The sequence below is a fragment of the Lissotriton helveticus genome, chromosome 1_1, assembly GCF_964261635.1.
Source record: "Lissotriton helveticus chromosome 1_1, aLisHel1.1, whole genome shotgun sequence".
NCBI classification, from domain to species: Eukaryota; Metazoa; Chordata; class Amphibia; order Caudata; family Salamandridae; genus Lissotriton; species Lissotriton helveticus.
In genome coordinates this window covers 580,388,119-580,404,191 of record NC_136057.1, presented here as the reverse complement: position 1 = coordinate 580,404,191, position 16,073 = coordinate 580,388,119, and the positions used below count along the sequence as shown (strand labels likewise).

Below are 16,073 nucleotides of genomic sequence, written 5' to 3'. Positions count from 1 at the left end.
TATATATACAAGTTATCCTTAGATGCACATCATATTATATATAGGAGTGGCCAGCAGAGCACAAATAAAGATCCAAAATTAGCAACAGTATTGAAGCGGTCACTCAGGCCCATCTAGATCTCGACAATGTGCACAGACAGATGCATGCTCTGGTTTATACAAAAGAAGCTGGAGGGAACACTGACTCTGGACTACTTTACAAGGAGCGCAATACAATAATGTCTAAATGAAGAGGTAAACTGAATGTTAAAAGTCTAAACAATGACCAAACATTCCTATTTTTAGTAGAATTTTTGCATAGGATCATTGAATATCCCTGTATCAAAAAGGTGTAGAAGCCAATGTGTGTGTCTGAATACCACAGTGTTAAGCGTAGATTTTTTTTAATCTGAAAACATACGAAGGACATGCAATGCCACGGACTCAATAGTCAAGAAAAGTATAACATTTACCTTTCACTTATATTGTTAGTTATTGCTTACTTATTTTGTATTTATATGCCAGTTTAGCTGTTTTGGTATTGGGTTTTGACTTGGATTTTACAAGCGGCATGCTACCGGCCTCGGTCGTTTCTTGGCGCTTTTCCATTATAAGCACTCTCGTTCCTGAGCTCACAGCTTCAGATTGCCTTTTCCACACCTCTTTCCACATGCCCCCTTCTCTCCATTGATGTGAATCCTTATAGGCTCTATTTTCTTCAAGCCTGCCTCAATTAACCCTGTAATAGCATTAATTTCTCAGGCAATATTTAAAATTACCATTCTTTAGTCAGCTCTAATTCCTTCTCAACAACTAGAATTCCTAAGTTTCCTGATAGATACCACACATTTTATTCAACAATCCCCCCCAACACAAAGTGACTATCATTCCTTAACTCACTCATTTTTTGGGGCATTTTTCTCCCAGACCCCTAGCCAATATAATAGGGATACTGGCTTCTTCGATTCAAACAATCTTTCCGGGCCCACTTCATTATCAAGCCCTTCAAAGATTAAAAATCAGACATCTCGGCAAAGGTCTCGCTTATACAGACCCAGTTTCTTTAGATCCAGAGTCCAAAGAAGAACGCCTCTGGTGGGCGACTCACTTAGCTACCTGGAAGGAGAAAACTATTTTCTCTGCCGCCTTAAATCTGGTCTTAGAGTCCAATGCAAGTTGGACGGGTTGAGGCGCAAAATGCAGTCACTACTCGACTAGAGGTACATGGTTGAGTCTGGAATCCTTCTTGAAGATCAACAGTCTAATGATGCAGGTTCCTTTACCATCCAATCCTTCACAAAAGAAAGCAAAATGCACCATTCTGTTATGAATGGACAACCTAACAGCAGTCAGATATATAAATCATCATGGGGGAGCAAGATCCAAACTTGTGGCGGATCTGGCCAAACATCTTTGGGAGTATTGTCTTCAACGGAATCTCTAAGTCAGAGCAGTTGGTCTCCCAGGAAGCTTTAATACTGTAGCAGACTGGTACTCCAGCCATCTTCAGGACTCAAGCGATTGGCAGCTGCATCCTTCAGTGTTCAATAATCTTTCTTCCATCTTTGGCAACATGTCAATCGATCTTTTTGCCTCTCGACTCAATAACCAACTTTCTTCCTTCCTTTTTCAGTTGGTGATCAGACCCTCAAGCTCTGGCTAGGGATGATCTCCTCCAATCTTGGTCACAGATTCAGCTCTATGCTTTCCCCTCATTTCTATTGATTGAACGAGTACAGGCTTGCAGACAATTCTCATCTCTAGTTCGAATCACTCCTTTTTGGCAAGCTTAACTTTGGTACCAAACTCTGTTGAAGCCGACCTCGGACTTCCCGGTCGGATTCCTCACTTTCACAACTTGCTTCTCAACCTTCAGGGACTTTGACACAACATTCCTCTAGAAGGTTCTTTATTTCTGGTCTTTTGGAGTATTTTGGACCGTCCTGGAGAACCCCAGGAATTTCGGAGGAGGCTATCAACCTCATTCAACAATCTTTGGCCCCTGGCACTTCAAGACCCTACAAGTCAGCCTGGTGTATGGACAGGAATTCAGATCTTGTTTCAGCAGATGTAAATTTGGTTGTTAATTTCTTAGCCTACCTAGCTTCCTTTGGAAAGGCCCATCATACAATCAATGCTTCTAGATCGGATATTTCAGCTGATCACCACAAGGTGGATGAAAGACCCATTGGAGAACACCCCTTGGTCGGTCGACTTTTAAAGGGAGCAAGATGGGTGAAACACCCGGTTCCCAAATATAACGCAATGTGGGATGTTAATTTGGTGTTGAAAATGCTTGCTTTAATTTCATTGAAACATGTTTCAGATGTTAAAGCATTAGATGTGTTCTCGTTTCATTATTCACCCTTAAATGTACCAAATACCCAAACCAATTCATCGATGATACAATATCCCTTTTTCCCTCCAACCAAAACGGTGTGTAGGAAATGGTTTAAAACTCATGTTCACTAACTGCAGATTTGAGATCTCCCTTTTTTTAACTCAACTGCTTATTTCCTTCCAGAAACCCAACAAACCTGTTTCCTCTCCCACCTTAGCCTGCTGGGTCAAATGGATCATATCCATGGCTGGTATTGATATTGATTCGGCCAGAGTGGCTACGGGCTCTAGGGCCTTTTGAACGGGTGCTAGTTTGCACAACACTCAGATCAGCAGATTGGTCAAAAGTTAATACTTAGAACTTTCACCTGAAAACCTATTTCTCATGTTTCTGATTCTGTTTATATGTATGAAGTCATTACCTCTCCCAGCGCCACACCTAACAAAAACTAATTCAAATTGTTTCCTTGTTTGTGGACAGGTGGCAAGCTCTCGACTCCCTGAAACAAGTCAGTCAGGTCCAACGGTCAATTGCACACTGTGACTGCCAGGTGAACACACCCAGCGAGAGCATTACTAAAATCACTACATGTTGTCGATAGTTGTTGAAACAAAGTATGAGGATCCATATCATTCAATGAAATCAGTAACTTTAAAATGTTTTCCTTGTGTCAAGCTGTTGACTATAACTATTTAATTTTTAGTTCTAGCAGTTCTGTTATCTGGCATGGTTCTTAACAGGTCCAGCTCATTTTTAAAACACAGGCTTTTCTGAAAGGACAGTAAAAACCTGTTTGGCATTTAAATTGCTGTCATTATGACGTTCTTTAAATGACAGCAATAAGAACTGAATCTAATGATACAGAAACTAGATTAGTAACAAAGTCAGTGGGTGTGCGTCTATTGTAGACGAATAAATGAATGAGAGAAAGGGATCAAAATAAAGAAGATTTGTTATATTGTACACATTACTCTCTCCACATATTAACATACACTTGAAGCTGGGAATATAAAGGAATACATATGTAGTGATAGGGTGCACATGTGAAATTGAAGTTTTAAAATTAACAATAAAATGATGCTGGTTTTAACTGAACGTGCAGAGTTAACGTGCAATTGTGACGAAAAATAATGCTCATAGAATGCATAAAACTGTAAGCCGTCATATATATGCATCAAAAATTATTAAAATAGATGCTTGAAAGTAAGCTTGAATAGAAACAGCTTAAAACACATAAAAAGTTTAATTCTTGACCTCTGCATGACCATGTTTTGCAATAAGTTGGTCTTACAGTTTCAAGTATTTTCGCAGAAGGGGCGTAGCCAAGCGGCGGACCAAGATGGCCGCGTAGCTTTGGAGCTCCGCCCAGCTCCCTGGGAAAATCGGCCCAAAGAGCAGCCCCAGCGAGTCATGACACGCAGAGAAGATGCGGCAGCACCCTCGACTCAGTTCTCCATGCAGTGGCCATTCTAAGAACTGGCTCAACTCCGGCACCGGTGGATTCGCAAATGGAGGACGGAGGCCCAGAGTGAGAGGCACAGCTGGGGGCTCGAGTTCCGTCAAGCCTTTGGCACGGAAAGAAGACCCAGGAGCTCCCTAAATCGAGACTCCTGGAGGCTACCACACAGAACTTCGGCTGCCCCACAACTTGTAGTGAAACTGACCACAGTCCGGCTTGACGCGATGACAGGCACGCAAACAGGCAAGGAGGTGGCAGGACGCGCGAGAGGCCCTTCTGACACAGCAGGTACATACGCCTGGAGGCCCTGTAGAAAGCGGCAGGGCTGGGGACAGGGATACCGCGAGATGAGCCAGAATATTGTACGGCCCACTTTGAAACAGGGATGCGACCTACTCATCGGGACATTCCTTTTACCTTTAACAAGTTGGGCACTTATGCAATGTAATAGCCGAGGCCAGCCCAAGTCAGGCACAAAAGACAGCACAAAAACACAATAATTCACGCAATCACTCATCGGCAAGGAGGTGGCTATAAGGTGCATATCCCAGACCAGAGGAGCACACAGTCAATAGTAGGCAGCAAAGATCACCGCGTATTGCAACATACGAAGGGGAGCACTACCCAAGGGGCCATGGGAAAGTTTGCAATGGTAGGCTGCACTACGAAAGGAGGATCCGAATTATGGGATGTTGTACACAGCTAGATTAAAGGTGGATGTCGAAGGCAGGGCTAGGAGTTTTGATACTCCTGTGGCTGTCCAAGACTTCAAGGCACGTTCCAATGTTGGTCCTAACCGGAAATCCCAGTCTCCGGGCGGATACCCCGGAAGACAGACTCCGGCACCAGCATGGAACTGTTTTCTACCAGCCGAGGAATGAACTGCCCCATATTAGTAGATATATGGTGTGTGCTCACTTAAGTTGTGACTGAATGTGGTTGGCCGCTGTGGATAAGGCCGTACTGGAACATTATTTCATACATGTCAAAACGGGGACAAGACGTAGAGTTGCCACCACTGCGTGTTTAGGCACCTTTATTTGGTTAATAAGTTACAGTATAGTTAACAACGGCTGTTCATGAGGTTACAAAGGGTTTGGGATTTCCCCAGTGGTAATGGCAAGCGGATGGGTGGAAGGTGGGGGGGGGGGGGTTTAGGGAGAGGACATTATTATTTCTGTTTTCTTTTCACAGGCACAAGCTTCTATTGTACAATGTCAATACCGATTCACAAAGTAGATTGAATTTTCTGGTTTTTTATGGCACCAGACACCAGCTTCGGTGGGAATATTCAACATTTGTCCTGGAATGTGCGGGGGCTTAACAACACATGCAAACAGGTACTTCACTATTTACAACGCCACCAGGTGGATATTGCGTTTCTACAGGAGACACACCTAGCCCCGCATGCGTCCCCTGTGTGACAAAAAGCAGGGCAGGCCTGGTGCCATGTTCCTTTTGTGTGTGCAGGAGGCAAAGCCCCTTGAAGTTTTAATGGGCCAGGGTACAGCCCCCGCCCAGTCATCCTGCAAGGATGTGACATCCAGCCCACACCTAAGCCCCCTTAGCATTGCTGACTGGAAGAAATAAACCCCAACATCAGAGCCAATCATAGTCATATGATTAAGGCCACTGGCACGACATACAATTGTTGGGACAAGAAAATGCCATCTTTTAAAAAGTGGTATTTTCAGAATGAAAGAGAGAAGGGCTGGTTCCACCCTCTGCTATTGGTGGCCATCTTGGAGTGGGCATGCTGGCATTATCCCACACACCTGGGATGGTCATAGGAAGAGAAAAGGGCTAAGAAAGAGAAATGGGCTGGGTCCACCGTCTTCTTGGAGCGGCCATCTTGGTGTGAGCACTTTGTCAATATCCCACTCACCTGTTTAAGGAAGTATCCCCTTAACACCTTCCTTGCCCCATGACTAAGACATTACCATCGGATAATAGTCACATTCTCAAAATTGATTTAAGCCCCGATCCCCCAGGATACAATGCATTCACTATCAACTACCCACCTAACCTATCGAAAAATACCGCCAAAACACACACGCATCACATACTCAGGACTAGGCCCGAAACCTTAATCTTGGATGTCTTTTTTGTACAAACAAAGGTAGTACAGTTAATGACCTTATTTTCTACACTAGGAAAAGAGCATGCTGGCGTAAAGTCCTCTACTCTATGCTGCAGAAAAACACCTCATGGTCTCAAACCTAGTACAGTGCCCTCATCCATGCTCAACGCCAATGCCACCATCACCCTCTATAAAAATGGGATTATCCTAATCTTAGCTTCAAATGACAATCTAATTAAGATAGCCATTATCTTCCCGTTACTCAAAAACGCGGTTTCAGCTAAATCCATTGACACCCACTCTCACCTACCATCACTCAGGTCATCATCAGTCCTCCCCCCACCCCTTTGGGGAAGTGCTCACTCTCTCTAAACCACTCATCGCCTCTCGATGATCACAGAGAAGCTTGGTCCCCTGTTGATGTGCCCCAACCCCCTAAACCCCCCGACTCAGATGGTGAGAGACTTTGAGTTCACTTGACGCACAGCCATCCAGTCTGATTCTATCTGGTCCCTGCTCAAAGATTTCCCCGTGTGACCTACTATCTTTGCCTTTAACGACTGATTCCTCTCCCCTCATCCCTCTCCTCACACCCCATACTTTGCTGGTGAATGGGCCAATGCCCCCTCCGTCTCACAAACCATTCCTTTAGCTAATGCGCCCTCCCACACCAGAAGATTTGAGACTTACCTGGCGTCCAGTGAAATCAATGATCTTCACAACTCTTACTCCACTAGGTCCAACTCCAACCTGATCCCAACAAGACAAATTCAAACCATCCATTCCAACCCATACAGAGAACCTCCTCACAATCTTAGATTCGTTAATAGACAACCTCACAAGAGTGAACGTCATCCAGACTCCATCCCACACTAATACACCACGACTTAAATGTGTATTACTCAACTGCAGATCAGTCAGTAAACACGCCTCCGACATCTTCGACCTGATCCATCACATGGATTTAGACATTATTATCCTCACTGAAACTTGGTCAAATTCCGCCTCCTCTCCTATCTTAGACCTCCTAGTACATCCTACTCATGACATAATTAGGCTAGACAGAGTTCTGGAGCTGGGGGGTGGCCTAGCCTGTTTCCATAGGAACACAATTTCGATTGCTCACTTGAAGAACCCATCACCCTCCTCCTGTGAATACCTTGGTCTCAGCATCTCAAGTAATAACCTGCCGATTTGCATACTTCACACTTTTCATCACCCCCCGGGAGACAATCTCCCCTTTACCGAGCAACTGATGGAAGTCATCTCTGGCAATGTCGACTCAGCTGTGTCGCAATTCTTCCTTGTTGACTTCAACCTTCACTGGTCTAACCCCAATGACCAGGCGGTATCCTGCCTTAAAGCATACCTGAACTATCATGAGCTGATTCAGCACTGTGACCAACCAACTTACAATAAAGGTGAAACGCTAGACCTCATTATCTCGAGAGCAGACCATCACATTGGATACCATTACCCCTTACGATTGGTCTGACCACCATTGCATCCTCTTCTATATTAACAGGGAGGTGTTGAAGAGGAAGGCTCAGCCACCTAAATCAAAGATCCGGAAAAGGGACCTCAGATCAATAATCACAACTGAACTAGCAGCCCACTGCAAATCTGCCCTCCCAAGCTGACTTGGTTGATGTTCAGTTACTCACGGACTCCTTCAATTCAACCATCTCCAACATCATGGATGACATTGCACCTCTCCAACACAAAAACGCTTCAACAAAAATATCCAAACTATGGTACAACGACAATTTAAACACAGAACGCTACAACCTTAGGGCAGCTGAACGTTCCTGGAGACCCAATCCCGCCTTGGAACGACTAAAACTCCTTAGAGATGTTAGGAGCCTCTATAACAAACAAATCAAGAGTGCCAAGTCAGATTATTTCAGACACCAACTTGATCAAGCTGCAAACCGCCCCAAGAAACTTTTCGAACTGGTCAAACAGCAATCAGTGGCAGGCCCAAATCACTCGGATTCCGGAGTCATCCCACCTTCTTGCGATGATCTTGCGGTTTTCTTCAATGAGAAATCAAGACTCATCACCATTGAACTCGCCGCTAAGAAGGCTTTACTCCCATCTCTTGACCTCTTAGATAAGCGCAAAACTATCAGTCTGATAACCAAGAACAATGCGTCATGGGGCACCTTTATCCCATTCAGTGAAAAAGACATCAGAAAATTTCCTCAGAACACCAATCCATCTAACAACTTCATTGACCCGTTGCCCCGGCCATCTTTAAAAAAAATTAAGAATGTACTCATTCCCACCTGGACAAGGATTGTAAACGCCTCTCGCGCACAAGGCACGATCCCAGACTGCCTTAAAGCAGGTCAGGTGACACCTATACTAAAAAAACTAACGCAGATAAAACCGACCGCAATAATTTCGGCAAGTTACTTGAGAAATGCGTACAATCCCAGCTTTGTGCTCACAGAGAATTTCCAACTACTAGACCAACATGAATCTGGTTTTCGGAAGGGCACAGTACCGAATCGGCTCTCACGCACGTTATGGATGACATTTTAAAAATGTCATACCAAAATGAATCCTGCCTCCTAATCCTCCTTGACCTTTCTTCCACATTCGACAAGGTTAATCACGACAACCTCCTATCCATTCTGAAGAACAGGATGGGTTTCTCTGGTCTGGTGTTACAATGGTTCTCCTCCTTCCTCCACAACGGATCACAAAGAGTCAAGGCAAACCACTCCCTCTCCAGTACTCATGGGTGTCCCCCATGGGTCCACCCTATCTCCTATCCTCTTCAACCTTTGCTTGGAACCTATAGCGAAATCACTAAATTCCACGAACATTCTCTACCATATGTACGCGGAGGTCACAACTTTATTTGAAAATCTCATCCTCGGATAATATCATCTCACTCAACACTACCCTTCAGGCCACACAAAATGGTTAACTGAGAACCATCTACTACTCAACACTTCCAAAACTGAATTCCTTCTCATCTCTCCCCCAAACTACATCCCCAAGCTAGACCTTTGGCTGAATCACCTCAAGGCCTTCAACAGCACCCACCTCATCACTGACTCAGCCAAATCTCTCAGAATCACCCTGGACAAGCACCTGAATATGAAAAATCATATCAGTAATGTGCGTCAGGGAGCTAACCACCTGATGAAGACCCCGAGAAACATCAAACCATTCCTGCCACAAAAGGATCAAGCAGGTGGCCCAAGCTCTGGTCTTGCCAAGACTAGACTACAGCAGTGCTACGCTCTGTGCCCTTACCAAATACACCCTGGCTCCACTAAGGGCATCACTGAACACTGCAGCCAGACTGGTCACAGGTATCAAGCGAAATGAGCACATATCCCGAGTCCTAAAATCTCTCAAATGGTTACCCTACGAAGCTCGAATTCAGTTAAAGATTGCTGTGCGGACGCACAAAGCCTAGCATTTCAAAACTCCCAGGTACCTAGCGCAAAAACTTGAATTATCCTGTGGCAGGAGAGCCTCAAGAAGCGCTAACACGTCCCTCCTGAAACCACTCATCCTTAGCAAAAAGGGAACTCATCACCGAGCCTTCTCTGGCGCGGCCCCAAAGATATGGAACTCTCTTCCACAGGACTACGCAGAATCTCCTCAACGACTGCTTTCAAACTGGAAACCAAGAAATTCCTCATGGACAAATTCCTACCTTAAGCTGGGCTAGGTCCATTGGCTTGAAATCATTGATCCTGCAACCACTGTTCAATCATATGATGCTGCACCTCCTTACCGAATTGTGTGCCTCCCTCGTAGCCCGCTATATACTTGTTTTTTGTGTTACTCTCCTTTGTGTCATTTGTCTGTGAGTCATGCAATTATTTTCATTGTGTATTCTTCCTTGATGTAGATATTGGGTGGGTGGTACAATAAGTGTTGCTGCCCATAAGTACCATTTAATTTACATTCCCGGGGTCATGTAGTACCATATACTAGGGACTTGCAAGTAAATTAAATGGGCCAATCCGATGTAGTGCAATTGTTCCTTGTTCGAGGGAGAGAATACAAGCACTTTGTCACTTGTTAGCAGGGGGAAAAACTGCAGAGTCCTAATGCCAAGAAAAACGGGTTCAGAAAAGGAAGGCAAAATCTAGGATGGCCCTGAGAAAATGCTGAGGCCAAAAGAGCTAAAGAGAATGGAATTAGAAATAAGGAAGAGATCTAGAAAATCTTCACCTAATATTCTCCATTAAAAAGATATCCACTGGCTTGCCACCTTACCATTTAAAAAAAGCAATGTTCAAGAGGTCAGGGTGAACAGGTTAAAATACTGCAACACTACATGCCCCTTTAATAAGAGAAATACTAGCAAATCAACATCAATTCAGAACATAATCTCTGCACAGTTACGTGTTCATGAGCCTCAAAAAGGTTGACTGGGCGTGCATTTCTGCTGCGACTCACTGATCACGTGCAACAGCAACAACTAGATTTGATAGTGCCACTGTGCAGCTGTATATACAACGTGAATGCTCCGATATGTTTCTCAATCCCTAGCCCGAAAGCACCCATTACCTGTCAAAAAGACGCGAGTCTATAGCTGCACGCAGAACCCATCCAATGAGAGGCACGCCAGCCAGAACCTTGATGTTTTTGCCAGGGATGCCTTTGCTACCACCGCGGGCCAGCACGAGAGCTGTCAAGTGAGGCTTGACAACTCCATCTTTGGTGGTCCTCACTATGTTGTCCCCACTGACACCTTGAGCCCGGTACTTTGATGCAGGTTCCATTGTTGTTCTACTCAATCCCTGAAAAAAAAAAATATATATAGTTTATTCTAACGTTTATTAAGACTTGAATGGTTCATTCAACATTACCTTGCAGAAGCTTAGTTGAACAGCATCTTAGGTAAATGATATAAATAGGTAAATGCACCCAAATAACCAAAAAAAGAACTAAAAAACAAAAATCACAGAACTCTATACAAGCTTCTACCTACGCTGCTCCCTACTATTATGGCTAAATCAGTCACCTCAGTACCATGACAGAATAAGATGCTCTACTTTTGTACCGGTCCGGACTGCAGAGCAATTTTAAATGACAGCAACCATTACATTTGTGTGAATTTATAGTTAAAGAAAGAACAGGTGAAATAAAATAAAACATGCCTTAAAAATATTTTTAATATTTACCAGCTTAAATTTAAACTAATTTCGAATTACAATTTGTTTTGTACTCCCAAAAGAAAGAAGATTACTCCCAACTTCCCAACACTATGGAAGAAGGAGCTAAATCCCTTATCCTGAGCAATCAACTGCCTCTTTCTTGGGTCTAACTTACTGTCTAACAGACCTTATGTCACCAAAGAACATACCATGTTACACAACACAATAAAAGAAGCTTAGAGTCAGCCTTTCTAGCGACTGGCTCGTCTAGAAGAGTCCTCTTCAATTTTTGGGTTGCTGATTGCCGCTCACGCTATGGGACCAGTTCGCAGCATATCACAGATGTATATGCTTTAAGAGAAGTACTTTACTTCAGTCATGTTGTTGTCTTGGAGAATTTGACTCACTAATTGCGGAGGCCACCAGCACAGAGAATCAGCTGGAAGGCAGTTCCACAACTCTCCCTCAACTTTGCTGCATCCATGTTCCCGGCCGGATGTCACCCCCTGTACCAGGACACTAGGCACTTTACGTTTGAAAGCCATCATAGGGATTGGACCCTTGAAACTCCATGCAGACTATCCACCAACTCTCACGGTGTAATTACGGCACACTCCCATAATATAACTCTTCATTCAGAGTACTTTGTTTTATATTCTCTGGGCCTCCTCACGATCAGGCCTATCACACAGAAGTGGCTGCATCTCCAAAGCCTCAGTGTCTGGTGCATGGTGGAGGGGCCCAACATCTGCTGGTAATTACAGTGTCTCTGTATATCACTTCTATTAAAGCAGGCTCAAGACAGAACATCTGATGCACTTTTGTATTATTTAGTAAAGGAGCAACCAAAGGAAAATGCCTGCCACATATTACACTGCTTCCTAATGCGCCTCGAAGGGGACTGAGCAATATTTTAGTACTTCATTTCCTAGATCACAAGGAAAAGAAGCACTGGCAGAGCCAATGGGTCTCACCGATGTGAGTGATAGATTTTGCCAATGTCTATTAGCCATGTTGCACAGCAGCTTAGCTAAAATTTAGTAGAATGGCATAGAGGATAGAGTGGCGTAAAGGATAGAGTGGAAGAGAAAGGCATTGCGTAATACGGAGTGGCGTAAAGTGAAGAAGATCAATATAGATTACTGTGCTATACAGGAATGCAGGCATATGCAGTTGAATGCTTAAGACATTGATCACTCAGTTGTTCACTCTTATGTAGGAATGGCACCACTATTAAAAAAAATCTAAATTTGGTTCCAATAACAAAGCTCACCTTTCTAAGTTCAAGTTCGGGCATTTGTATAGCGCGCTACTCACCCAGAGGGTCTCAAGGCGCTAGGGGGAGGGGATCATTAGGGAAAGGGGAACATTATTTGTCGAATAGCCAGGTTTTAAGTTCTTTTCTGAAGGAGGTGTGGTTCTGAGTAAGGCGGAGGTGGGTGGGGAGTGAGTTCCAAGTCTTGGCAGCCAGGAAGGAGAAGGATCTGCCACCCATGGTGGATTTTCGGATGCGCGGGACTGCGGCGAGGGCTTGGTTGGACGGGTGGGTTTGTAGAAGGACAGTCGAGTGTTGAGGCATTCGGGTCCTAGATTGTAGAGGGCTTTGTGTGCGTGGGTGAGAAGGCGGAAAGTAATTCTTTTGTTGACGGGAAGCCAGTGGAGGTCTTTTAGATGTCCGGTGATGTGATCTTGGCGAGGGATGTCTAATACGAGTCTGATATAAGACATAAGGTGGCTGCTCGGTCATTGCTCACATTAACCAGTAGTATGTCACTGCATCTATACAGATTGGTGGACAAGCAGTGTGGCCAAGCAGGAAGCAAGACCTACAGGATGGTGGCAGCAGCTCTCAGTCTCTTTGGAGGGAGCCAGGACATGCTGAAAATGATGAGTGCTTTGATGGGAGTGACTGAAGCAGTCACCCACTTGTTACCAGTTTGATGGGACGAGGTGCCATCAAAATGCCCATGTTTCGGAGGACGGTGCAATAGCACAACCTGTAAATCCATTTGCATAGCCTGAAAGGAAGGTATGTGGATGGGTCCTTTTGAAGCCGAGGGGGTTGGTGTAAGAACATTATTTTAGCAAGCCTCCCAATGAGAACAAGGTAGTGGCACTGAAGTGCCTTGGACCACCATGTGAGGATGCAATAAAAGTGCTGCTTAGATCTCGTCCTAGCCATGATTGGACCCCTCCTGAAAGCCTGTGCACACCCATTTCTCCATGTTGACTCTCCGTGAGGGTTCTGATGCACCTTCGCTGTTGGAAATACACATACCTACGGAGGTCTGAATCGAGATGAGTGGTGTAGTGCAGAGTTGATGGGATTCCCTGAAGGGAGTTCACCATTAGAAAACAGAATGCATGCTGAAGTCCTTAGGCAGCTGGTGCACGTCCAGTGTCTTTGCTGCTGTTTCCCATTCACAGTAGATGTTTACCCGTGCAATGGTAACACACGTCTCTTTGGTTTATAATAATAAAAAATAAAAAAGGATGGATCATCAACCAACATTTCAGTCAAAAAACCTCTCCTTGGGCATTGTAAAATCAACAACTACTGATTGTTAATTATTAGGGTGATGTACATGTTCTTATTATGAATCTTGTCTTGGGAGCTGCTCCATATGTAGATCAGATTGTAGATTTAGCCAGGGTTTTAAGTGGGTCAGGTCTCAGACCCGGTAGTATTTTAGAAAAGACATTGAAACGGGTTCTCAAACTGGCCCTATAATCATGTTCTTAACTCTACTGGGAAAATCAGTGACGATTTCTGAACAATAAAAATAATTTCAGGTAATCCCCGTGAGTGGTTTAGTTCCAGTTTATATTTCACCTAGTTTACTGAATCTTCTACTCCATTAGAGTTAGTTATTCCCAATATGTTGCGTTTTAGTCTTATTTCATATTATTCTTTCACAGTGCATGCTTTAAAATGACTCCAGGTGTTCATACATGCCACAATTAAGAGTTCTAGAGTTGATGTTGAAGGAAGTGCGAGCTTCTCGCAGTGCCTGTCATTGGGCCAAAAGGGTGTTCAGAATACGTGGTCCTTCAATCCTTGGCCTCTCTGCAGTGCACATACAGACACCACAGTCAAAACCAATAGGCCTGGCTGGTTTTAGGTGATTGTCAGTTTTTATGTTGTTAGATCTGGATGCAATAACAGAAAAAGCTCAGAGAGACACCAAAATACAGTTGGGTGGCACACTAGGAAACAAAGAAATGTAATTTATGTGGTTAAGCCACGCCTAGAAATACATAGTCCAAGCCACGCCTAGAAATGCATAGTCCACGCCCCTTACTGACACACTTCATCCCACTTGAGCGGTCTCACAATCACTACACCACATAACATGCCGTGGCAAACTAAAACAGATCTTCGTGTTTCCCCCCAATTACCCCACATCTTCGAAGAAGCGTGGGTAGGTACACCGTCTGACTTGAAATGCCGAACTACCTCGGCGGGCATCCAAAATACGTCTATTTTTTGCAATTATGGGGTTCAGTAAACGATGAACTTGCTATCACTGACGTGGCAAGCCAAGCGCAGCTGTGTTTATACTAGAAAGCAAAGGTAATACAATGTTAAATGGGTGCACAAGGGAGAGAATGCTGGGGGTTCGTAAATTATACCTATGCTATGACAGAACTGGATTTAAGGACGAGCACTGAGGCATTGACGGGTGGGAGGCTTGGCAACAGAGCCCTGCGGACATCGCCAGGGATTGCCTAATTATCGTAGTTTCCCCCATCGCCTTCAAGTTGTGGAAAGACCAGTCTGACTCCCACAGACCCGTGTTCCACTCTGCCTCCGAACTCTAAACCACTGTATCACTCCACTACCCACTGCTCCTCCGTTCGCCTTATCCATTTCTAGTAAGCATTCATAAAGCCAAGCGGCTTAGCTTATATAAAATTATAACAAAGTACAGACCAATGCAATTTTGTCAAACACGTCCTTCTCAATGTTTAACCCCAATCTAACAGTACGGTACAATCCTCCTTTTGTTTGACTGTAGTTCTGATAGTTCAATGCACGACAGTAATCTCAATGGTTTTGCGGATGTTGTAAATTAAATCGAATTACCCTTTTTTCCGTAGCTTTGAAAACACGCCCTCATGGTATCACGTTAACCCCTCTCCGCCAATGCAGTATTGCACGATTTTCGTGCACTAACTTCTTTCGCATGAACAAAGTAATTTCTGAATTTCACATTTTGCGTGATCCAGAAATGCTGCCAATAATCTGCTTGCTATGTGAAATTATTCACAACAGCACTTATTGCTAATTTCACAACCAACCAATGTTTCTATTTGAGGACATTCTAAAACATATATACCCGGATAACTAAATAGCCCACCTGCCTAGTACTTACACGGAGCGTCCGTGAACACAGCCTGATGTCTTTCGTCTGTTGCCAGTGTTTCAATGAACGTCAGCATCAATACCGAGGGTGGAAAAACGCTGGCGTTGCCTGGAAGTGGGAGGTATGGCTAATGCGAAAGAAGACCTAAGATTGGAGCATAGAATGACCGTACCCAATCCTAGCGCGCCACAGAATTCCGAAGTGTTGATTGGCTGCAGACCCCCGAAAGCCCTTCATACGATTCCACCCTCCTACCGACGGCGGCTTCCGCCCATTAATGATGGACATGCATCAGTATTGGCTGGCCTGGCGGTCCACATAGGTGAGTGACATCCCCTTCTGCCTGTGCCTCCCTTGCTGCTTGCCGGTACGTTTGTGCATGCGCGTCTGTCTGTGCCTCCTCCTAGAACACGCTGCTGCCTTCCCGAAAGCGATGTTATGGAATGCGTGCATTGGCACAAAAATACTGTTTTAAGCAATATGTTTTAATGTATTTTTGCAATAAAACATATGCAGATGTGAAAAGAAAATGTTTGTTTTCACAATTTCTTTGTGTTTAAAATATTTAAATTTGGAATCAAGAAGCTTTCTTCTTTCGTTAGAATAATAACTTACAAGGATATATATCATTATCATATAATTTTATATATATATATATATATATATATATATGTTTATATATTTGTATATATATATATATATATATATATATATA

The 16,073-nt window shown here is 44.0% G+C and overlaps 1 protein-coding gene across 1 annotated transcript in view; it reads right to left on the bottom strand.

The window, feature by feature from the left end:
• The window catches only part of CMAS (cytidine monophosphate N-acetylneuraminic acid synthetase), a 312,398-nt gene extending 296,758 nt beyond the window's left edge, over positions 1-15,640 (bottom strand). The window contains exons 1-2 of the mRNA XM_078674080.1: positions 15,368-15,640; positions 10,402-10,634 (exon numbers count right to left, since the gene is read on the bottom strand). Coding sequence (XP_078530206.1) covers positions 10,402-10,616 — 215 coding nt within the window. The 5' untranslated portion in view covers positions 10,617-10,634; positions 15,368-15,640. The remainder of the gene's footprint in view (positions 1-10,401; positions 10,635-15,367) is intronic.
• Between the last annotated feature and the right edge of the window lie 433 nt (positions 15,641-16,073).